At 40.1% G+C, this 24,747-nt stretch overlaps 1 protein-coding gene across 8 annotated transcripts; it reads left to right on the top strand.

Moving 5' to 3' along the window:
* The first annotated feature begins 2,906 nt into the window (after window positions 1-2,906).
* On the top strand, window positions 2,907-22,554 carry LOC103713350 (PITH domain-containing protein At3g04780). Of its 8 annotated transcripts, none has more exons than XR_005511780.1 (11): window positions 2,907-3,105; window positions 3,201-3,305; window positions 4,159-4,265; window positions 4,361-4,447; window positions 4,579-4,702; window positions 11,076-11,124; window positions 11,287-11,344; window positions 11,514-11,560; window positions 11,661-11,738; window positions 21,994-22,166; window positions 22,268-22,551. XR_005511780.1 is itself a non-coding variant. In XM_008800242.4 (11 exons), exons 3-10 carry the CDS (start codon window positions 4,227-4,229, stop codon window positions 22,314-22,316), a joined length of 531 nt encoding a protein of 176 aa, XP_008798464.2. In that variant the 5' UTR covers window positions 2,907-3,105; window positions 3,201-3,305; window positions 4,159-4,226; the 3' UTR covers window positions 22,317-22,341; window positions 22,424-22,554. The 8 variants fall into 8 exon arrangements, 5 of the variants coding, with proteins under 5 accessions (XP_008798464.2, XP_008798463.2, XP_026662859.2 ...); XM_008800242.4 differs by lacking the exon at window positions 21,994-22,166 and having other exon boundaries at window positions 22,268-22,341; window positions 22,424-22,554; XR_003386833.2 differs by lacking the exon at window positions 21,994-22,166 and having other exon boundaries at window positions 11,287-11,412; window positions 22,268-22,327.
* The last annotated feature ends 2,193 nt before the right edge of the window (window positions 22,555-24,747 follow it).

Below are 24,747 nucleotides of genomic sequence, written 5' to 3'. Positions count from 1 at the left end.
TCCGTCACTGAATTAGAAATTCAGGTAGTCCGGTACCAAAGTACAGTGAGTTGCTTGCTAGTTATAGGTTGCGATCTCAGGTCAGAGGGCCAAACTTATACCCATATCCACTCGGAACATCTCTCGACAGTAGATCGTTCCGGAATTGGTCACGTTCAGTGAAATGTACTCCTACACTTCACCTGTATGGCATACCAGTGTCTCCACACTCCTTGGTTAAGAGGACGACCAACGTATATGTCACACAACGACCTAATCTCGATAATGTTGTCGTCCTAGTAACAACATATCATTTGGTCGCGAACAAGTTTAAGGACTCAAAGATAAATCCTCCTTTATCATAACATAAGTCCTAAGGACTTCATCATATAAGAGTTCATTTGAAGATGAAATGATGAATAATGCCAAATAATACTTTATTAATTTGTCAATTCATTTACAAAATTCAATCATCAATATGCTGACGATTGACATTTAGGATATAATTCCCAACAGAATTCATCCCAAGTCAGCAGCTATTCATCATCATCTTTAGTTGCAGCTTTCCTGGCCGTCCACCAAAATTTGGCATTTCTCTAAGAATGGAAATCACCGGTCTGACCTTGACATCTTCGAAAAATTGTAGTGCATCGAACATTTCTTCTATTTCCTGAATCCAGATCTAAGTAGTTAAATGATCAGCTCCACCATCAAACATAGGAGGATTCAACCTCCGGAATCTCTCATAGTAGGAGTATGTAGATGGTGCAAGTCGGAAAGCTGCCTACATCTGTTGCTGCTGCTGGAGAGACTGAGCTACCACTTGGCAAACACCAGTAATGTCTGCTTGAGTGGTTGTAGAGCTAGGAGCCTGCTCAACCGGCTAGCTAGTAGCACCTTTCACGGTAGCTCTTGCTGTGAGGACCCGTGCGGGCGTGTGTTTAGTCCCACATCGATTATTTGCTGGATAGATCTTGGATACTTATACAAGATCAAGAAACCCAAATAATACCTTCCGGCTAGCTATTTTGGGTGAGGTCCTAAGTTGTTACAAATAGTATCAGAGCAGACTTGGCCCATAACCTATGTGGACTATGAGACACTGCAGCACAGATCCATTGAAGCTGACCACGGGCCGATCGTGGTGTTTATGATTAAATTTGAATGAATTTGAACCCTTAGCCTGACGAGGATGCCGGAGCTTGAACGGGAAAAGTATGTGAGGACTCGTGCGGGCGTGTGTTTAGTCCCACATCGGTTATTTGCTGGATAGATCTTGGATACTTATACAAGATCAAGGAACCCAAATAATACCTTCCGGCTAGCCATTTTGGGTGAGGTCCTGAGTTGTTATACTTGCCCTTCTCTTTTGAGCCGCTATCTTGGCTGAAGTCTCCTGCTATTTGGAGTTCATTTTTTTGCCTAAAATGTCAATTTTAGTCAAAGACAATAACTAAGATATATATATTTAATTAATTTAATTAATTATTTATTTATATTCTTATCAAACAACTAGTTAAACTAAATCTAACTTTCTCCTTACTAAAATCATAACTTCTACCCATGATCAAACCTATTGCTCTGATACCACTGAATGTCACGCCCTGGGTCAGACCCATGACACGGCCGTGCTACTGTAAGCTACTGCTCATAGTAACACGAAGCCTCATTAATAATTCATATAAAACTAACATTTCATTCATAGAGTGTTTTTCCAAAATGGAATAGTACAAAATGAATTTTCTAACCCATAAATCTTCAGGCTCTCTGCTCCTAGCAACCCTATATATCTAAAAAAAAACAACAGGAGACATGTGAGCTATGTAGCCCAGTAAGTAACCATGGACTATCTTATCGGATTAAGTATAATATATCTCATGTCAATGCTTCATTTGAAGAATATAACAGTTATAGCAAAATAAAGCATTTTACGGATGATATACTCAAAACTATTCATAAAGCAATGCATGCTCAATCATGAAAGTTCATAAACATGATAATGCAATTCATATAAAAATGATGTCATCTATCCATGCTTTATAAATCCTACTCTTACACGGATGTGCTGCTATGGTCACTATAATTCCGTAACAGGCCGTATTCGTAGTCGACTAGTGTTTTCTAACTCATTCATATTTATTGCCAACTTTAACCCATTGGCAGAGAGTCGTATTCGTTGGATGCTAGCTCCAGAGTGTCAACGGGCCTCTATTTTTAGAGGCGGGCATAGCTATCTAAGAGTTTATAAATTATTATTCTTTTTCATAAATCATACCTTTATAAATAGGTCGGAAAATGATAAATGGCATCATATAGTTTTAAAAAAATGCATAATCATACCACAAATATCATTTCCATGCAATCTATCATAATTATAATTCACAACCAATCACATATTCATGAAAGAATGCTATTTAATCAAATTCATGAATTACATGCAATCATATGCTTGATCCTAATTTTGAGAAAATACATCATATCAAATATAATTTCATAATTTCAAACTTACAATTAAATAGTGATTAGGAATCAATAAGATTTGTGCCTGGGTTACTTACCTCGACTCGCTCTCGAAATCCTAATCTCAGCCAACGAATGCTCTATACCTATCAAATGATTAAAAATGAATTATCCACTGCTCTTTAACTAATTCTAATTTAAAACTCCAAAACGGGCTTGAATGAACCTCAAGTCCAGATCAGCCAATTTGGCTAGAAACTACTTATAATGTAGAGAGAGAAGAGGTATATCTTGAAAGTGATTTCTCTCTCTTAATTATTTTATTCATCTATTTTAATATCTATATTTATTTTTTATTTTTATTTATTTTATTTATTTTATTCTTTTCTTTTTCTTTTCTTTTTTTTTCTTCTTTTCTTCCTTTTCTCTATAACCTTCTCCCAACTCCTCTTTTCCTTTCCCTTTTCTTCTGCTGCAAAGAGAGGAGGGTGAGCTCAGGAGGGCTCGGGCTGCGGTCGGTGGCGCTCGCGGCCGAGGCCGTGCGCCTGCAGCCGACGCCCGCGGTCGGTCTTGCGGCCTGCACTTGCACCCGAGCCGAGGCCAGCGGCTCTCACAGCATCCATGGCCACTCCCCGCAACACCGGCGACACTCGCAGCTGCACACGGGTGTGTCCCCTCTTCCCTTTATTCTTTCTTTCTTTCTTTCTTTCTTTTCTTCTTTTCTTCATCGCCCTCCCCTCTTTTCTTTCCCGTGAAACAAGAGAGGGAAAATGGGCGAGAGTTCACCCCCCCTCCCCGAGAGCAGGGGAGAGGAAAGGGGGCCTCCGTACCACGGCCAAAGACGGCGACACAACGAATCAACCAAGGTGAATGGTCTCCCCCCCACCACCTCTTTTTTCTTCTTCCTATTCCTTTTCCTTTTCTTTTCTTTTATTTCGTTATCATGAGGTAGAAGGAAACAAGGGTTAAGGTTTACCTTGCTCCTGGAAGTAGCTGTGACGATCCCCGCTCTGACGTCTTTGTTGTTGGTTTAGGGAATCCTCTCTAAGGAAGAGGAAAGAGAACGGTGAGAGATCTAGAAATAGGAAGATTTCGGGGGCGATGGTAACCACTTTAGCGGCCGGGTAGCTGTGCCTTCCTTCTACCTGGCAGCTGTCCCCCCTTCCTTCTCTCCGAAGTAGAAGGTGGTGGCCTCCAGATGGGCTGCCAACCTTGGTCCAAGTCGGCCCATCTGGCGGCCCGGGCCTAGTAGTCACATAAATCAGATAATTGAACTTTATAACCATGTAATCAAAAATATTATTAAGTGGATGATAAATCAAGTTAATAACTATTTATTTTTTAAAAAAATTCATAAGTGTAGTGTAAAATTAAATAAAATGGCAATGAAATCCAATATTGATCAAATAATTTGTATATGTGTATTCATATCTATTTTTTTAATAAATATAAACGTAGATATATGATTAAATTTTAATTTATATCTAAATAAATTGAAATATAAAAATAATTCCGAATGGATATTATTTGGATATTATCCGACCCATTTCATTCCTATTTTTTACCCATCTTCAATGTCCGACTCCATATCACCAAGGCTCCCCTCTTTCCCCACCGTTTTCTTATTTATTTATTTATTTTCTTTTCTTTTTCCAACTGCGCGGTGGATTCCTCGAACCGGGCGCTTTAAAAACCTGCGCACTTCCTCGTGAATCCAAGCGCTAAAAACAAGCTTGGAGGGATTTAACGCCCCCCTCTCTTTCGCATCGATCGCTCGCTCTCTCGCCATGGACTCCGCAGCTGCTTCTGCGATCCCACGAGGCCAGGTGACTCCCGATCAAACCCTAGCCGCTTCTCCCCCTGCCACGCTTGCGGTTCCACGGATTCTTCTAAATTTCGCTTATGTTTTCCCTGCCTCTAGGTGGATCTAGTCGATTTCGTTGACTGGAGCGGAGTCGAATGCCTCAATCAGAGCACGAGTCACTCGCTCACCAATGCCTTGAAACAGGTGATTGGTCGGAGGCGGCAGCTCTCTTTCATCCGTCGCTTTAAACTTGATTCCCTTCTGATTAATTTTTTTGGTCTCTTTGTTGAATCTTTTCTTATTTCTTTCGAATATTTGTCCTGTTTTGGGTTTAGGGTTATAGGGATGATGTTGGTTTGCATCTGGAGAGCGATGCAGATGAGCAGCTTTTAATTTATATTCCTTTCACGCAAGTCATCAAGCTGCATTCAGTTGTTATTAAAGGGCCGGAAGAGGAAGGTACTGCTAGATTCTTGTGAATTTAGGGTTTAAAATGGAATATATTATTTAAGTTTGAGACATTCCAAATATATGTTTGGGCAAGAGAAGAGAAGACCCTTGTGATGAGATTTCAGTCGTTGTTGTTTTTGTTGCATGGTTTCTTTGTCTGTTTAATTTAGATTTGTGCTACTTAGTTCTTGCGTTTCACTATATTGAATTGGTGGTAACACTACCTGGACTTTCTGTCATTCATATCTGCTACAAGTCCACAATGTCTGTGCCTTTTTCTGTTACAACTGCACAATTTGCATGTTCTTTATATTGGCACCTTGTTTTCTAAGCATAGTTGAGTTATGCTTATTGCATTAAAATGAAATTCTTGTATCTTATATTGGATATTTCTCTTTCTTTGCTTATGCAAGGAAAAATAACGGGGTTAAGGGTGTTTCCTGGATTCCACCATGAGAAAAATAAGTTTATTCATAAATCAAAGAAAGTACGTCGCTAATTCATATCTATGGCTTGTCGTGTATAAACAAATTTTTACTAAAAGGGCTCTAAATTGACTATAGTTACATGTGAAAGCATCTAATAATAAAGATGCCTTACCTATAACCTTTAGGGGCAGTTTGGCTTACAAGTTTTAATAAAACAAGTTTATAAAAATCTTAAATAAATGGGTTTTACAAAATGGCTGTTCGGTTGTTTTCCATAAAATTTGTTTTGCCAAATTTGACAAGGCATAAAACCTGAAAAGTGAGTTTTATGAAAAACAAATCTCCCCCTATTTTTCATAAAATCTGTTTTGCAAAACAGAATTGTGTTTTATCATTATATGTTTTAGGAAAATACAGAGGCATGCAAACAGACCCTCAATTTTACCCAGAAATCACTGAAGCCTTTTGTAATTTTAGTTAAAGTGCATTATAATCTTGTATTGAACCTTTGAAACTCTTTTGACCATTATAAAAGCCAACCTGACTAAAAGTCGCAGCATAAAACTCATAGGGTTTGAAGTCATCTTCAAAGCTAGTATTGACATGCCTTAAAACAGATGTACAACTCAAGTTGTGCCTTTGTAAAGGAAGCTGACTCAATTGACTTGGAAATTGATCGAATCCTAATTTTAATGCAAATGTTGATGTGCGCTCCAAGGCCTTGAGTAAACTGTATGGACTAAAGATTCTGCATACCATTGCTTAGGCCCAATCTTTATTTTCATCAAAAAAGTTCTCCCTAGCTTAGTGCTTTACAAGCCAAGTTGAGAACTTGAGTGATCTCAAACACAAGGAACTCTACCAAAAAAGCATGATGATGCCAGGGCTCTAGTAGGATTTAAGTAAAAAATAATAGGTCAACCTACCTCATGAAAATGGCCAAATTGTGGGTACAGGCAGGATGCTTGGAATCATCTAAGGGGGGCAATTGCCATTTACAAACTATAGAAATCAAAATTTGGTTGGAGAAGCAAGGCATTTAATCAAGGTTAAAGGGGATCTGTAGATCCTTGGTTAGATTCAAAGATGAATGGTCAAAAGTTTAGTTTGATTGTTGCTAAGAAGGCAATAGGTATTGGTTGGTGGTTGTCTATTTGAGGAAGTGCAGAGGGGGATGTGAAGGTTGGTTAGTTGGGAGAGGACTTCATTTTGTAATTATTTGGGAGGGTAAGGTTCATTAATGGAAAATGTAATGGGAATGGGGTGGTAATTTCTAGTTTTTTTTTTTATCTTCCTAGTGTTCAACGTCAAACATGTACAGGCATGGTGGTGAAAAATCATGGAATTATTTTGAGTTCTGGTTCCTTTTGGTGATAATGGATAATGCTTTATGTTGGAATTAGATATAGTGTGAAGAATCACAAAGCTCATTTGGCCATTGGAGTTATGCATGGCTTAAGTTGATTGTGTGGATATTAGTGAAGGGAGTGCTGGTGGATCACAAGGGCATCTTCTTTTGCTGGCTGTCATGCTATGCCATGAAATATGACATGGATGTCTTGTAAATAATCAAGCATGTGTTTAAACTAGATGCAACTCAATATTGTGCTGACATACGTACATGCACTTCAATATATTTTTTTTACTCTATCTTTGGGGTCATCTTTCCTTCATATCTAAGTCCTATTGGATGAAAATTAACCCAGGATATGGTTTGATATTTATCTAAAAACGTTTGCTGAGTTGACAAGGCTTTTAACAAATAGTTGAATTTGTATTCAATCATTAACAAATTTCAAAAAGCTTGTAAGCTCAAGAAGAATGGAAATTTTTTTTTAGTATTTTTGATATGCATATTATTTAGACATTTACTGACGAGGCCCATCTTCTGGTTAGGTTTTCCAAATGTGAGCTTTTGATAGGTCATCGAACCTAGACAATTTTGTAGTAGGTTTACTAATGCGGAAACCAACATTTTTGAAAAAAAAAATCTCTACAGTTTGAGATGTCCATCTGAATGAACTTTGTTTCGGTATCATGGCTTCTTTATGTAGTTGTGCTGCCATTCCCTAGGTTCCTATGACTTAACACGTAAAACCTAGGATTGAGATGAGTAGCATAAATTGTTTTCCTTTTTTGTTTCTAGACTTCCTCATTAGTATGTAACTGGATTGTAGCCTTTTTTCTCTAGAAAAGGAGAAATAAAGAAATTCCTGCATCATGCCATTAGATCATAAAGATATCATAGAAGACTATCAGACAATCCCTCATCTACCAATTCCCTTATATATATGAGCAATGCATTACAAGCCAAAGTAGGCTTCATGTATGATTTTTCTTCTTTTTTTTTTTGTTTATACATATAATCAAGCAAACCAAAGAGCAAAGGTGGTACTTCACCACAAAGAAGGAGCAAAGATGGTACTAAATAAACATAAGGAAGAAAGCTAAAATGGAACCTTATCTTTGGACCTTATTTAGTTCATATTTTTGTCTAGTTGTTTTCAATTTAATTGCTCATGTCCATTTTGTGTCCATTTTGTGGGGCTAGTGCTTCTACCACCTTATCTTTGGACCTTGGAAGCAATTTAGACCCATTGCTGTAGGACTGGGGTTGAGCTACTCTTTAGTCTCAGTGGATGATTGCCACGTATTATACTAAACTTCCATGCATGGTCCTACAGCTACTCGGGAGCTTTGAGACTGCCACTTGATGCTTTTAGTTGCTAAGACATCGTTACTTATGGTACAAGGTGATGAAGCTTCTACAAGTTCAACCTCTCTAGGTTAGGGATATGCCCCAATGTAACAACCTAGAACCTTACCCACAAAAGCTAGCCAATTAGGCATATTTTAGGTTCCTAGGTGCTGTACAAGTACCCAAGATCTTTCTAATGCATAACCAATGTGGGACTAAACACACAACGACATCAGTCTTTGCACCCTACCTAGATGTCTATTGCTAGGTAATTGCAAGATAGAGTATGGAGGAGATTAGATCTAAGGAGCATATTATGGTATTCTAAAGCTAACACTAGAATTAAAAGTAATTGTTAAGAAACTTGGTGGGGAAGGGTGAAGATCAACTTCCTTCTCTTATAAAAAACCCTGAGAGGAAACTTAGTAGAGCTATGCTATGAACCTAATGTAAAGGGCTGACATAAGTGCATAAAGAAGGAACTATCTAGCTAGTGGAATCAAAAGAAAGAGAGAGAGAGAAAAGACTTCCCTAAATATGCTAATGCCCATGGCCGAACCTCCGCAAGCATCAGCAAGCCCTTTGTGCTCTCAGAAACCATGTCAAAAGTTTTTTTTTTTTTTATTTAAATACCTTAGGCAAGCCATAACCTCCAGCAAGTATGCTTGTTGCAGGATAGCTGTGAGCTCTTGCCGAGATTGCTTGATGGTTTTTGCCCTCGGGGATAGAGGGTATTTGTAGTGGTCCATGGGAGAGGTACAATTGTTGCATTTTCAATTGGGACTAAAGAAAAACATCAAAAATGAGTAATTTTGTGTAAAAGAAATTGAAGGGAGATGAAATTTTAGGGTTTCATGTTCAAAAAGACTCAAATCCCTTCTGACAGCAATTGACATCGAAACCCAATTGATAGTAGTTACCTAGCTGTATGAAACGAATTGGATGACACCTGTTATTCTATCAAAATGACCTGAAACCCATTGCTTCAGATGGCTATGACTCCGGAGAATAAGGGCCTCGACTGGCATGTCCTCTTGAAATGTTAGTCCAAGGGGCAACTGTAGACACCCATCTTTCTATACTGCATGAAGAAGCCAATTATCTCTAAATAATGATACTCCATCCACTGAGACCATAGAAGGTGTCTTAACCATGGCAACGATTCACAGCCATGCAGGACCATCCTCATGATTTAAGCAAGCTATATGCAGTTCTTCTTCAAGGTTAACCATCCTTCCATCAAAAGTCCAACTATCGCTATTATGATGTTGTCAATCTAGTGGAAGCTCCAAATCTTGGATCCTTTTGATGGTACATTCGATACCATTAGTTCCATCTTTGATGGTGATGTATCTGTTTCAGTTGGATTCCATTAGAACTTGGGTCCTAAAGTTTAATCTCCATACAATTTTCCTTTGTGTTTACTTGATTTTCAAGGTTTCTCTTTAGCCTCTCCATTGGATGCTATAAACTAAGCTACCCTTGGAGCATTATAAATATCCTTTGAAGATATAAAACTAAGGGCTAGAACACTGTGAAGACACCTTTCTTTGTGATCAGTGCGGGTCACATGGAAAAGATTGTCCGACTTCCGACCATCAGGGAGTTGAATAGTGAAGGAGCCAAGCATTACCATCAGCTCTGAAGACCAATTCTTATCCCTTTCTGGAAGCAGAAGGCGAGCTCTGAGAACAGGGGAGGGAGGCCATGGCTTGATTCTAAGACGATGCTTTTTTAACTTACATAAGCTTAGCATTTAGATTCTAGTTGTCAGTGAACTATTGAGACAGAGATGGAATCCATTAAAAATGAACAGAGAAGAGAGAGAGAGAGAGAGAGAGAGAGAGAGAGAGAGAGAGAGAGAGAGGAGTTGATAATGACAGCCTTTTATGGGAGAACGAGTGCCAACTGTGCATGTGGTAGACCGCAAAATCTTCATGGTGTAATAAGAAAGTGTCAAGCTTTCATTTGTCACAATGGCTGCTTGCTTAGAATGCCTGGACCCAAAAACTTCTTGTAGCCCTCAACTCTTGCCCAGTAACCACTGGCGCTCATAATTCACGGCTTCCTGGAGTGTCAGGACAACTCATACCACAGCTCATAAACAGAGTGTTCTAGCCCTGTGTTTTATATATTCCTCATTGGAGTTCACTAGTGATTTGGCATTGTCTTCACTGTTACATTCATGTAATTTTATATCTACCTCCTCATTGAGCATCTTTCCTTTGAACTTCAGTAACCAAAACCAATATCTCTGTTGCAGACAAAAGAATTACTGACTCTGTAGCATAATGATTTGGCTTTTGCCAAGCGCAGCCCTACTAGATTTGATTCCTCTTAAATATTAACTAGAAGACTATAATATTCCTTTGTTTTAATTATTACGATTAAGAGAGAATTAAGGTTCAATATTTTTTTGATATTATTACTTATATTCAAGATAAGGGAGAAATGTGATAGTCCGAGATTCTGATGATATTATTTAGAACAGCAAACAATAGAAAAGGTTAGTTCAGATTTTGTTAGGCTAACTCTATATATGTTAACTTGGGTTTTGCTTGGTCTAGTTGTCCAAGCCTTAAGCTGACCCATTCTCTAACATGGGTATTTCCCAGCCCAAACCTAGGGCAATTCTGGTACATACATGCTCGATCTGAAGAAAGCTTCATGCTGACTTGAGTGAGTTTTGAACTTTCTGATCATTAAACCAACCTGAATTGTATGTTAGTTCAGTATGGTATCTTGAGACCTAGTTAAATGACACCTTTCTAAATCTCTCCCCCCATTATTTCATGAAATAACAATTAAAAGAACATAGTAGTTAGATAAAGATTGCAATCATGAGAAATATGTTGACCTCACCATGCTTTACCCTGCCTAGAAGTGAGCCTAGAAGCTGTTGACCACATCATGCTTTACCCTGCCTAGAAGTGAGCCTAGAAGCTTTGGCACCTACTAACTCCATTAAACATTTCTAGGACCCGCTTCTCCAGAAGTGAAATAATTAAAATTTTCATGTAAAAGTTGTTAAAAGAATTTGAAGCCTGAAAAAGACTAGTCAACCATCCTATTGTTTGTTAACCTTCTTTCTGAGCCTAGCTTGACAGCTATTTGTCCTCATAGTTGGTATCTCATAAACTAAGGAAGGCAGGTTTTTTCTTTTTTCAATTTGTGCTACTTGCTCCTTCCAGTTTGATTATTTCTACTAGATTCAATAGAAATGCTAGATTGAAAATCTCCAATGGTCATCTGGCAGGCCCAAAGACAGTAAAACTTTTCACAAACAAAGAGCATATGGGCTTTAGGTATGCTATACTTTGGCTCCCAATATATCCATCTTGTTTATAAAAATCGCATGGCAACTATGGCTATTTCTGGCTTAAATCATTTATTTGGTGTTCTAATAACTTTAACCATGGCTATTTATGGCTTAAATCATTTATTTGGTGTTCTAATAACTCTTTCAGTAATGTTAGTGACTTCCCATCCAGTGACTCAATTGCTTTATCCCCAGACAATTTGAAGGTAAAGTTTTGTGAGATATCGTCCTTGTTCATTTTGTTGTGGTTGAGATTACATTTACTTTATATCAGGTAAATTGCAATCTGTATGATCATGCAAATTACATGTTTCCCCAAATGTGTCGGTATTATGACTTTATTTGATGGATTTCACAGCTTTGTTCCATTTGCAGGGAAAGCCTGTTAACTTAAAGTATGTCAAGTTTCAGAATGTTCGCAGGTATGAGCATATTGTGTTATGTTTTTGTTATTGTTATTTATCTAGTTGCATTAATCAATACAATCATGAGATTATCTTATTGTAAGTTAAATTTTATCAGCTTGACAATTTTTATTGAGGACAACCAAGGTGGTAATGATGTCTCTAAGGTTCAGAAGATTGTCCTTTATGGAACTACGTGAGTACATGACCCCTTTCTTGCTATCCTTTGTTTTCCCCTTTGAGACATCTTTTATTCTTACTGACTTTTATCTCATCGTAATTTTTCCTCATTAGATATTTTCACTGTAATTATATTCAGATATTTTCTGTATGCAATATATTACATATTCTGCTTCTTTTTTGTGTACAATTACCTACAAGTCAGTGATTGGCCAACCAAGTTGTAATGGTTTGTGGGTCATTGGCCAGAGCTCTGTGCAACCAAGTAAGATCAAGTTTCCAGATAGTGAAGTTATTCTTAATTATCTGCCTTGAGATTTCTCTATTTAAAATCAAGTTAGTAAGGCAAGGTTTTGCTGTAGCCTTCTTGTGGGGTGTCATCTCCTGATCATCTTATTCTGGCAAATGGCAGCTTAGAAATAAGATATTTCTTGTTACACTGCATGACTATAACACCACTTCCTTTGGACCGAAAACCATAATCTATTTCTGGGGTTGTCATGATTTGCAAAGTATATCGCTATTAAATATCTTGTGGGTAGTCCAAAAAATATCTTGCTGGTAGGTCAATCTCAATTCTAGTTGGCTTGTTGATAAAATGTTATGTGCTGAGAAAAGATACAAAATTTTTTATTCAAAAAAACGAAGAATTAGAATAACATTATCTTATCTCTCATTAATCGAATGCTAAATACTCAGGAACTAATACGTTTGGCAACCTATCTTGCTTGGTCAAATTCTGTGTTTTAGCCCTGCTGCAGCCTGTTGAATTCCTGAAACTCAATATAGATTTTACAATTCATCTATACTCATTTGGATATGATGTTTGCATGCATATAAATTATTTATATGCTTTATGTTGCATAATACTAGTGATACTAATAAGAAATTTCCATAATGAATGAGTGAAACATTTATCATCGATTATGCCAGACACAGTAGACTCGTTAAGAAGGATGTTCTTAGCACACAATTGACTTATCGATATATTAATTGATACAAAAACCGTGTCAAATCCATATATGTGTAGTAATTAATACTTAAAGGTCCAAGAATCTAGGTAACACACGTGTCAACAAACATGCCTACATGTTAAAAGCTAGTGAAACTCATAATTTTTCCTATTGGGTGGCTTGATATACGGTACATCCTTCCTGTGCTAGTTAATACCAAGCATCATTCTAGCATGGTTTGATGAAACATCAAACATGAAGTTTCATCTTGAATGTTTTCAGGGGCTTCTTTTCCCTTCTCCTATTGAAGTGAATGGTATACTGTAAGGGGTTATAAGTTCGTGTTAGCCCAGTAAAAGCTGATTTAGGATGAAACTGGATTGGATCAATTAGACATCTTCCAGAACTTATAAAACTGGACCAACTGTATAGTTGTCACCTTATTTCAAAATCCATTAATTATTTGCTATCCAGGATTTTTTATCCTTTGAAAATACATACGCACTTTAATTTATCTAGAATACATTTTGTGTTCATGACATAGACATACAGTATGATCTATAGAAAGAATATGCCATGCAACTCCAAATACTAATTTATTAATTCATTGATATTTAACATGTGAAAATTATGACGTATCTACATTCAGTCTATTTTGTTATCAATTGTCTGAAATTAAACAACATTACCGAAATATATGGCTCAAAGTTGGGATAGTTCTGCTGATAATATCAAAGTTTAAACCTTAAACCATCATGCGAGATAGGTTTTAATGTTCATCACTACTCTTTGTATTATCTTTTAGGGAAACTTAAGATCGTCTTTAATAGAGTGATTTAAAGAAAAGTCATGATCTTAAGACAATGATAATTGCTTTGAGATAATACGACTATTTAGACTGTTAGAATGTTATTTGTGATATGAAGGTAGAGATATAGGGTCAGTCATTCCCTTTCTATGAGCATGCTATACTACAGGGAATAAAGAAGCGGGGTACCTTTAGGAGACCTTGAAGGAGAAACAACATATTTGATTGACCAGGTATTTAGTGTGTCATGGCTGGGTTGAATAATATGTGATCCTTGTGGCTTTAAAACTAACATCAGATTGCATTCCTCAATGGAAAACAGGCCTCTTAGAAATTTTATGGGAGTGACTGGGGAATGCTATGTACATAGAAGAGGTAAACTATCAGCAGGTAGCCTATCAAGATTGGCATGGCAGCTTCTTTTCTTAGTCTGGTGATCCTTTTGCAATCTGAGAAAGGAAAATGAAGCAAGAAGTTTTAAAGAGCTTTGTTGATTGAATTTCATGAGTGCAGGTGGACCGAGATCTGACAGACGTAAACTTTCACGCTTGTCTCTACTATTTATTCTACAACTACTTTGAGTCTCATCTGCAGATCCTGTGACCCTGTCCATGCTTGAAGTGCTGCCATATGTACAAATATGTGAGGTGCTTGAGACATACCCCCTTCAGTAATAAAGATACACTAGTTAGTTTAGCTCTTGTATGAGGAAGAGATGCAGGATGAGAGCACCAGCTAGAATTGGGGTCTCAAATTAGAAGCACCAGCATAAGGAAGCTTTTTAAAGTATCTTCTCAGTCATTTTAGATCTTTCACAGACTCATACTTTTTCTTGAGTGCTGAACCATGCAACCATATAGTCAATTAGCATAATCAAAGAAAGCAATATTCTTTGGAGGAGTCAGATTGTCTATCCCTTCTCTGAATATTTTAGGCCCTTCTCTGTTTGCAGAAAAAACTGGAATAAGTGGAAGAGTAACCTACTTTTCTGGTTTATTCGATCCTATACTGAGAAACACAACCAGTTTTTTTATGCTGGAATAGAAGAGGTTGGTATTCGGGAGATTACCAAAGAACTGTTTATTCAGTTATTACTTCGAATCAGAATAAAAAAATTATGAGAAAACAGCACAATGGACTTAAGCCTCATTGTTCCTCCATTTGCTACCTATTTTGTCCTTGCTTTAGCATTATTCCAGGATTTACTCTAGTCTGCAACAAAGCAGGTTCTTAAAGTATATTTTATTGGTCAAATACGAGCTTTTCAACATCTTCGTACTCTTCATTGTCATATTCTTTGGTCTTCTCTTCCTTATTAGCTTATCAAACTCAAGTTTTAGCCTCTCTTCTTATGGTGTTGCCTTTACTCTCTGAATGAAAATACAACTTGATTTTGTGGAGGGCACAGATGGCCAGACCAGAGCACTTTGCACTCATGTTCCCTTTTACAAGCACCTTAGCCACCTTATAAAGTTGTAATGAGGGTTGGTACTAATGGTTTATTTATTTGTTAAGAAAGTGCCCCTTTTTACCTGTTTTTAATGATAAGCTGTAGATTAGTTTGTAGCCTTTTTTTCCTAGTGATCTGGAATATGTATTAATGTCACGCCCCGAACCCATCATCCGGGTCCGGCACGCGATCGGCCGCATGAGCCCTAGAGCAGTGCCCTAAAGATCATGCAAGGCCTAAGATACACAAAAATTTTCAATAAATCCATAATTAATGTATTCAAACTAAACCAACTAAAATGTACTGATTTCTTACATAATTTCAAATGTCCATTAATAAAAGATATGCTGCTTCTACTATCTAGCAGTCAGACTCCTTGTCGATCTCATTTTTCGTCCCACCCGATGGACTCTACAAATTCAGTGCCTCTGAAAAAGAAAGTAAGAGTAGTATGAGCTTTTCCAGCCCAGTAAGAATCCCAACAGCCACACACAGTAAAAATCATAAAATAATCAATGCATCAAAATATATGTCATTTCATCATTTCAAAGGCTCAACAAATAACAAATATATACACAAACCATTTTGTATACATAAATCCTTTTTCACATTTCGTGATTCATTCACGTATTACTCTGATTCCCAAGTCTTCAGACTTTTTACTTCTGGCGTTGGACTAACCAGGTTCATGACCCAGTCCAAGACTGTACAAATCCCACGCATAAGCTCGTGGCAGCTATCCCACGCGTAAGCCCGTGGAGGCTATCCTACGCATAAGCTCGTAGAGGCTATCCCACGCGTAAGCCCGTGGAGGCTATCCTACGCATAAGCTCGTAGAGGCTATCCCACGCATAAACTCGTGGCAGCTATCCTACGCATAAGCTCGTAGAGGCTATCTCATGACAAGGTTAGTCCAACCCATTTTACATGTCTAGTTTTACATGTTTAATCACATTTCCATCACATCACATATTTTCATAAATTCTCAAAAATATGTTAATTCTCTCCAATTTAATTATTTCAATATTTCCATAGCAATCAGAATGCACATCTCATATGTGTCATACAAGCTCAAAAAATTAATATCAACATAATTATAAAAATATATCCAACGATAAACCAACAAATGCATAAATAGAGGTGCTCAGATGTAGGGGTTCTTACGGAAATTTGTGGACCGACTCAATATAAGGATCCAGATCACAACCTACGCGCTGGGGTGCTGAGTCCCCTGATCAAAATCTGCTGGCTCCGCTGACTCTTCTCCTACAACATCAATTATAAATCACAAACTAAATTATTTAATATTTAAATTTTCTAAACTATAATTCGCATCTACTATGGAGCCTATCACTAGGTCCCCAAACATCTCAATTCCTCCAAATCTAGGGCAGTCGGGGTGGCCCGACTCCCAACTTGTACCACCGGCCTATGTCGTCGCCAGTCGTAGCCGCCGCCACGCCGCGACGATGATCGGTCCCGGTGAAGAGACCAAAAGAAGGGATGGATGAGAGAGAAGGAAAAAGGATCCTTCTCTCTTCACGGATGGGAATATGTCTCCCATCCCCCACCTCTTAGTCCAAGGCAGCAGCCATAGTGGCTGCGCCTTTACTTTCCCCATCCCGACACACCTCGGCCCCCACTGGTCGAACCATCGCCGGCCGCCACTTTTGCAGTCGCCGGTGATGGTGGCCGGCCAAGAGAAAGGGGGAAGAAGAGGTCTCCTCTTCTTCTTCCTCCCATGAACCCGCAAAGGGGTCCCTTTTTTTTTTTCTTCTTCTTCTTTCTTTCTTTCCGCAAAGGGGTCCCTTTTTTTTTTTCTTCTTCTTCTTTCTTTCTTTCTTCCCTCCCCTCCATCATCAACAGATGAACCACCGAGGTGGTGGCTCAGCCTCTCTCCCCCCACACCCGACGGCAACCCAAGCTGCCTTCCCCCGACCGCTGTCGTCGTCGCCGGTGGCCAACCCACGCGGAGGGAGAGGAGGAAGGAACGGGATCACGAGGAGGAAGGCCTCGGATCCGCCATCCCCCATCTCCAATCAAAAGCCCTAGAACCCTACTCCAAATCTCCTCTATCCCGACCACCCCACCGCCATGGACCTCGGCCAATCCCGGCGGCCGGCGGCCAGCGACAAGATCCGAAAAGAGAAGCCGAAACAGGGTACCCCTGTTTCGGATCCTTCTCCGACGATCTCACCGGCCAATCCACCCATGCCGCCCCAAATCCAGAAAATAAATCACAAGGAAAGCACCGTGCTTACCTATGGTCTGGTGGGGGTGCTCCGACAGCCTTTCTGGCGGGAAATCGGAGGAGGAAGACCTTCGGATCCCCAAGCTTCTTCGCCCGATTTGTGAGGAGTCTTCACGAAGGGAAGAGGTCGCTTTGCGGCCTGCCGGATCTCCTCTCCGGTGCTCGTCTCCTCCGGCGATCGACCTCACGCCGGACGCCGCCGCCCCCCTCTAATGCCCTCTTTGCTTTTCCCCTTCCACGATCGTGCCTAGGGCACGATCGTATTTGATAGATGGGCCCGGCTTCTTCGGGCTAGCCCATCAATCCACACATTTTTTTTTTGTTCTTTTTTTGTGGGGGGGGGGTATTACAATTAAATTAATGTTATGCGGTGAGAACATAAACATCTCCAAAAGTCCATGAAACATACATAAAACATAAGATGAGTCTGTGGATTGTTTTAACATAATGCTAGGCAGGTCGATGTGTAATATTTTCTTATGAAGTAAAATACACTCAATATATGGAAGATTGTGCAATAAGGCCTTCGACAATAGACTTCAAAAAAAAGTGGGGGCAAACATCTACCGTTAATGTCACATGCCATGTTCATAGAGTATTAAAAAACATGTTTTTTTAAGAAAAGATAAGTTGGTGGGCTCTGAGGGGGTGGCTTGGAGTGAGCGCAGACGCTCCTTCGTGTAGCGAGAGATCGCGAGGTATCTGCCAACTATTTCGGCAAATACTTGATGGCTAATAGGTGATGGGCGGAGCATCAATGTGGCCGGCGACCCGTGGGTGGATGCCCTTCCATTGAGGCTCTGGCCGACTACAGTTAATGTCGAGGTAGTGGAGGGCTTGCGGGTATGTGACCTTGACTCGGGGGGGGGGGGGGGGCGGGGCAGCATGGGATGATGCCAGGTTGGGTCAATTTTTCAGGGTGCATCTTGCTGAGAGGGTCCGGTTTCTTCCAGTACCGGGGTGTGCGAGACCAGATATTCAGGTTTGGAGCTTCTCATATAGGACCGGCGTCAGGGTGGGAGATCTCTCCCGTGTCCTCGGGTGGGAGCATGAGCCAGGGTCGGAGTGTGCTTGGATCTGGCGCTTAGGCCTTCACCCGAGGATACCACTGTTCTTATGGAAGATGGTCTGCGATCGGCTTCTGACGAGAGCAATACTCAGCGGACGAGGTTTGAGGATTCCCTCAGAGTGCGGGGTGCGCGGTGTCAACGAGACGGTGGACCATGCGTTGTTTCAATGCGCATGGGCGAGGGTGACTTGGCAATTGGTAGAGATTCTATGGGAGGCTTGGAGTCAAAGGGACCAATTCTTACGGACTATCCGTCGATGGTCGGGCAATCTACTGACATGCCAGGAGGCTGTTAGAGCGACTTGCACAACATACCAGATCTGGCTGGCAAGAAATGCTCGAACCTTTGGTGAGCACAGCATGTCGCTGAGGCTCGTAGCGGAGAACGCCCGGGCGTAGGCAGCGGAGATTAGTCATGTTTCTTTCTCAAAAGGGCTTTTGACAGCTTGGAATATCTGGAGTTTCCATTCTGCCCAAGCAGCACTTGGGAGCTCCCACCCCCAAACTTCCTCAAGGTCAACTTTGATGGGTCTGTTTTGGTGGAGGCACGAGAAAAGGTGTGGGTTTCGTCATCAAGGACCCGAATTGCAGGATGATGGTAGCGGGCGGCTGTCAGTTATTCGACGTCACGGTCTTCGGTGCGGAGCTGAGGGCTGTCTGGGCGGGCCTTCAACATGCTGGACGAGTGCTACCAGCCAGTTTAGTCATCCTGGAGGATGACTCGGCCACGGTCATCAATTGGATCCAGGGGGATCCGAGGGATGCCGACTGTGATCATCCCTTGCTTCGAGACATCTAAATGATGATGAAGGATGTTAGGGCCGTCCAGGCCAAGTATGTATTTAGAGAAGCTAACGAGGTTACGGACTGGTTGGTTGCCTATGTAGCTAGCCATGCCGGTAGCACCTTGTGGGCTGGAGATGGAGAGCTGCCTCGGAAGCTCCACGATATTCTATTTTCTAATTTTATTGGGTGCATTCGTACACGTATTATATGAATTATCTGCTTTAGCGCAAAAAAAAAAAGTTCTAACACCGTATGACCTTTTATGCTATAGTGTAGTATCAAATCCTAAAATTCTGCAGCTGTTTAATTTTGTAACATGCTGGCATTTTTATTATGGGAAGGCAAATCCATGAGAAACATGAATGGCCATCAAGAAAAAAGGTGTTACTGTTGACAGAACTAGGAACTGTATTGGCAGTGCATCTTAATTACGTAACTTAGATCTTCTACGAGGTTGAGTATTAATATTAAGAACTAAAGGTATCCATTCACACTTGCTTTGGTACTTGTAAGACTTTTATTTCTCCTTCAAATAAAGGAATTGTTACCATAGCTACAATTCTGACAAAAGCCAGATCTGAAGGAGGCGTCACATCATCTTCTTTAACCCATATGCTATTAATCTTGTTCACAAGCTTTTATAAAGCATAAGCATGTCAGAGGAGCGTAAGGCGGCATAGAAGCATAGATGGTCTTGACTTTCAATCATGTATAAACTTATGACAGAGATGTGCGGGCTCCTTTTCACTCCCACAAAGTTACAAACCAGAGAATCCGGCCCCAAAATGACCAAGCGCGCCTATGTGAACCAGATCTCCCTATTTTGTAATTCTAGAGTAATTAGGGTCTGTTTGGATATCGTATAGGATTGGGTTGAAAATCCTATAGGAATCGAGCCTGTTGGCCTATCCAGGTTGCATTTTCTAATAGTCTGTTCCATATCCAGTTCAGATCTTAGTTTTTGTGCTGCAAGAAGAAAAAGCTTATGGAGGTTTTTTTTTTCTTCTCACAGGATTTGGATTGTGTAGTGTTTGGTTGATATAAGATCATGCTTAGGGTTGTATAATGCTTGGTTAATACAAGGTCATGCTTAGGATCTGTTTGGATATTTCTGTATGATTGGGCTGAAAATTCTATAGGAATCGGATCGATTGGTCCATCTAGCTTAGATTTTCTAAGTGCCTATCCACACTCAGCCCAGATACTAGCTTTGAGCTGCAGGAAGGAAAAATATCTATGGAGTTTTTTTTTTTTTCCATACGATTTGGGTTGGGTGGAGTTTAGTTGATACAGGACTATGCTTAAATGGACAGTTCAATTCATGAATTCTACAGAATTTTTAGTTAATTCTGCAAGAACATTCAAAGAGGCTCTTAATGTTTTTGGCATGCTCTCTTTGTATTAGAATTTTGATAAATTCATTTTGCCTACAAAATGTTCCTCTCTTTCCCAGCTTGACTATGCCACGACATGCCTCAATACAACATAATGTTTGTATATCATGCTTTATTTTCTTATGGTCTCTTCTTTTTAACTTCTGTCATAGTCCTATCAACAGTGGATTCTTGACGAATGTTACACAGTTGCACGTATAATGCGTTATGCCTATTTATGCATCGCATTCTCATGGTGTTTTGAGGAATCATAATTTAATACCGTGTGCAGCACAGCAACCATACCAATTACTGAGCAGGTTATCTTGTAGACCTGAGCAAACTTTCTTAAAGTCAAAAGGTTTTCATGGAAACTTGAACAAGAATACAACATGATGTCTGACCCATCCACTGGTAACTTTCACCCTCTACAAATATCTAGGCGCCATGGAAATTCAACTTCTCAACATTTAGCCACACCCACCCTTTGGCTGAGAGTTCTTTTCTTAAAAAAAGAACTCTGCTAATCACTTTTAACTTGTCTCCATGAGGTTCGCGGGCATGAATATGTTCTGTACTTTTTTGCAAATATTCATAATTGTTTGTGACCACCAGTGAAATTGAATAAAATATAAAAACAGAAGATTAAATTCTATAAACTTGTTCATGCATGGTGCTAGCCATTCGTGGAAACCCGCTCGTTCGGTCTCTCTCTCTCACACGCGCGCGCGCGCGCGCGCGTGCCCCACAACACATACGTGTGCACGTATCACTTATGTGATTTATCACTCGAGCATCGAGTGAGCGAGTGAAGGTTTTGAGGCTATAAATTGTCCAACTAATTCTCAACAAAGTACAAACAAGTATTTGAGATGCTTAAAACCATAATAATGTCATAATATTATAGTTGTAGTGGCTGTTATATGTAATGTTGTCTGCATTTAACGGTGTTTAACATCATTTATATATTAATTTTTCTAATCTGTATGTGTCATTGCAATTTGGGATAATTTTTAAGATAGAAATAGCAATTATTTTGTAAGCTACCATAGGAAGTCCTTTTGGCCATAGCTGTCGCTTCCACTAAATATTGTAAAGTTGCTTGAACTTTTCAAACAAATTACTCTGTCGTAATGCATGATGATTTTCACGTTGCAAAATTTGCTGCGCCTTATATTGTTCTTGCTTGCAAGAGTTGGTCATGTTCAAGTTAATATCAGCTTTTACGGCCTAGCATAAAAAGCTCAAGTTTTGCATCTTCACTGTTATGTCAACATGACCATCGAATTTACTGTAGCATTAAAATGCCTTGGTTGACGTGTTTCTCTGTTCTTACAGTAGCATTAAAATCAAATCTAGAGATGGAGATCATGCCCCCTTGGTTACTTTTCTAAGTCCAAATATCTCTCAATTCTCAATCGATTCGTAGTGGTCCCTTGGGATTTCATAATTCGTATAGGCATACTCATATGTAGTAGCAATAAAAGTACATGGCCGTGATTCTAATATCCTCCAAACTTTCACATCTAATCAGTGATTAATGGCCCAGAAAAGATGTGACCGTCTTTTCCTTAAATACAGTCGCAGGTTACTTATCTCGGTTAGATGCAGGAATCTTGAGTAGATGTCAAAAAAAATGTGACCTCAAAAGATAGGGGCAGATCGATGACACGTTAAATGTCGGCAGTGCCGAACTTCTAGCCGGCATATCCTCCAATTTGCAGGAATCAATTATTCTGTCAGGGCAGTCATTCGTAGGCTGTCATTCTTCCTTTTTTTTATAGAAAAAAAAAACTCTCATGTAAAACTTTAAGCTTAAGGTTAACTTTCTTTGCCACTCTTATTCTGGATGCAGGGTGGACACGACAAACATGAAGGATTTGAAGAAGATTGAAGAGCACTGAGTGCGGGATATCTGATGAGAAGCAGGCAAGGAAAACCGATACCAATTTTTATTTTTATTTTCTTCCAATGGATTCTCTTTTAACGGAATGAAATCATAATTTATTAGGGTTCTCACATTCGCCCCACGGAACTCCTTGTCATTCTCCTTGCGTTTCCGGTTTATACATTGTGGATCCGGTGATCCGGAATTTCTGTCTTATTTCAGATAAGATATTATATATTCTTGTCTGGCGACATGGTGTTATGAGGGGTGGGGGCATGATCTCCATCACTAGATTTGATTTGCCCCTCATTCTTTATTGTGATGGGATCTCTACCACGACTGCTACAGTACCACAACCCTGCCATCTTCCTGCCCTTTTCCATGCTCTCCTTCTCTTTTCACTTTGTTTTAATCCCTTCCTCGGCTGGCCTTTTTACTTTCTCGAATTTTGCGACGGCTCATTTTTCGACTTGGGGAGCTGATAAAAAGGCACGGCTCCAGTACCATTAAACTATCGGGTCTCACTTTTTTTTTTCTCTCTTTTTTCTGTTTTTTTTTGGGTGAATTCACTTTTTGCTCTTTTTAAACCTACCCCGTTGCTCCTCTCTGCTCTCCTGCTTCCCCACTCGCCCTTTTTGTCTCTCTCTCGACTTCTCTTTTTACTCGAAAGTTGTAGCTGCATTGGCATAATAATGATTAGTGATGAACCTACTCTCTGTCTCAGTAACTCTGGTGGCGTTTCTTAACTGCTGTCATCAACGCAGTAGGATTATTAGGCGATGGCTGAGTTATATTTTGGGTGCATAGGATCTTAGTTGCTGTCATCTGGAGTTATTGGCGCACCTGGGATGTCTTGTTGGGCCATTACTGAATGGTTGCCACCAGCTGTTTGATGGCAACCAGCCGCTTATATTGAATTGCTGTGGTTTTGGTTGTTAGAGGTATAACCGGGCAGGCTCACGTGTGGCTGAATGCGATCTTTGTGGGTGGGCCTTGTGAGTTGGATGCTCCTGATTTATTAGCTTGTAGCTCTTGTTGTAGAATAGGGAAGGAGATTTTGTAACTATGTTACAACCAACTGCTCTTTTGTTTCAACTAGTTGTGGTCGGTTTTCTGGAATCCATTTCCCCTCAGTCTATCAACATGATATGCCTCTGCCTAGATCCAACACGTATCCAAACTTAGATCTTTACCATACTTTTAAAGTTGAGGCCCATTGGTCCAACATGGATCGAAATCCAACACCAAGCGTTGCGATGGATGAATTGGGCCCAGCCCGATTGAGCTCAAGTGGATCCAATTTGATCCGAGAAATAGGCTTGGAGGGAGAGGGCATCTGAGGTGACCAAGAAAACCAACCAAGTAATGAAGGCAACGTGTGCAAAATTTTGTTTAAATTTTGCACCTGCAGCCATGCACCACTCTTTGTTTAAATTCCGGACATCAAAGCAGGCCCGCTGGGAAAGGTCCTGATTTTGTGGGCAGCAAAATGGCCATGCACCACTCTGTTGGGGTTTGTCATTTCTGAGGCCGAGCATTAAGTTTTTTTTTTTGCATACCGGACAAAGTTAAGTGCAGACTGGCAGACACCGTGTCCAATATTTGGTAAGGTGCATGCATTCTCCCATGCTTGACTCGAACTTGGACCAACTTGGTAGGGAAGTTGCCACAGTAATTTCTGATTAAAATTTATGTACTCGTCACTTTACTGATATTTCACAGATCATGGGTGCAGAAACACAGTCTGTCGGTGAAACCTTTATACTTTTGCTGTAAGATGGCTTCTTTCAACTTTTCTGTCTTAATTTTTATCACATATGCAGTTCTATAGCAGTATACGAAGCTGAACCCTTACTCATCCGCCTGTTCTCCAGTGATAGGTATTCCAAAATAGTTTGTAAACGACTACGAGCCGGTCCTGAATCTGTCCATTATTGTCAAACGCCTTGTAAACCTCTCTCCCATCATCTACAGTGGTAAAAGGATTCCAAATCAGGCAGCCTTATTCATGCCATGCTCGTGACCCTTACCGGTATCCTTTGAGACGACACGAACAGTGTGGGAATCATGGACAAGGAAAATCTTTATTTTGTGTCCCTCCCTCCTCTCGTTCAATCTAGGGGCATGGCTTTTTGTTCCTCCTAGGGTCCCACATAATTTCAAACTCTAGGCTGGTCTCAAAACAAGCAGCTTGGGTTTAGGGCGTGGGTGGGGCGAGAGCTGATTTGTTTGGTCCTTTTCCTTTCCGTGCGTCGATCAGATTTGGCGAACTCCGAGGCTTGCTCCAAGCTCTCAGCTTTCTGTGGGAGGATTACAACTGTCGGTTGCCCTGTACTAGATGCACTGGTTTGGTCGCAGGCATTCACTGTGGGAGGATTACTCGTTGGGATGCAAATCGGAAGGACCATGGAAACAATTAGCTTCTCGCTGCAAACGCTGAACACCAA

This window comes from Phoenix dactylifera, chromosome 4, assembly GCF_009389715.1.
Source record: "Phoenix dactylifera cultivar Barhee BC4 chromosome 4, palm_55x_up_171113_PBpolish2nd_filt_p, whole genome shotgun sequence".
In the NCBI taxonomy this organism is placed as follows: domain Eukaryota; kingdom Viridiplantae; phylum Streptophyta; class Magnoliopsida; order Arecales; family Arecaceae; genus Phoenix; species Phoenix dactylifera.
Note: the sequence above shows the minus strand (reverse complement) of the source record. Positions and strands in the feature narration are given on the sequence as shown.

What these genes read in the sequence shown, in the direction of transcription:
- LOC103713350 (XM_008800242.4), top strand. Translation starts at nt 4,227, where the DNA reads ATGGACTCCGCAGCTGCTTCTGCGATCCCACGAGGCCAG. An exon ending in TCACCAATGCCTTGAAACAG is followed by an intron (nt 4,448 to 4,578) that starts GTGATTGGTCGG and finishes TTTTGGGTTTAG; the next exon opens with GGTTATAGGGATGATGTTGG. An exon ending in TATCCCCAGACAATTTGAAG is followed by an intron (nt 11,345 to 11,513) that starts GTAAAGTTTTGT and finishes TTCCATTTGCAG; the next exon opens with GGAAAGCCTGTTAACTTAAA.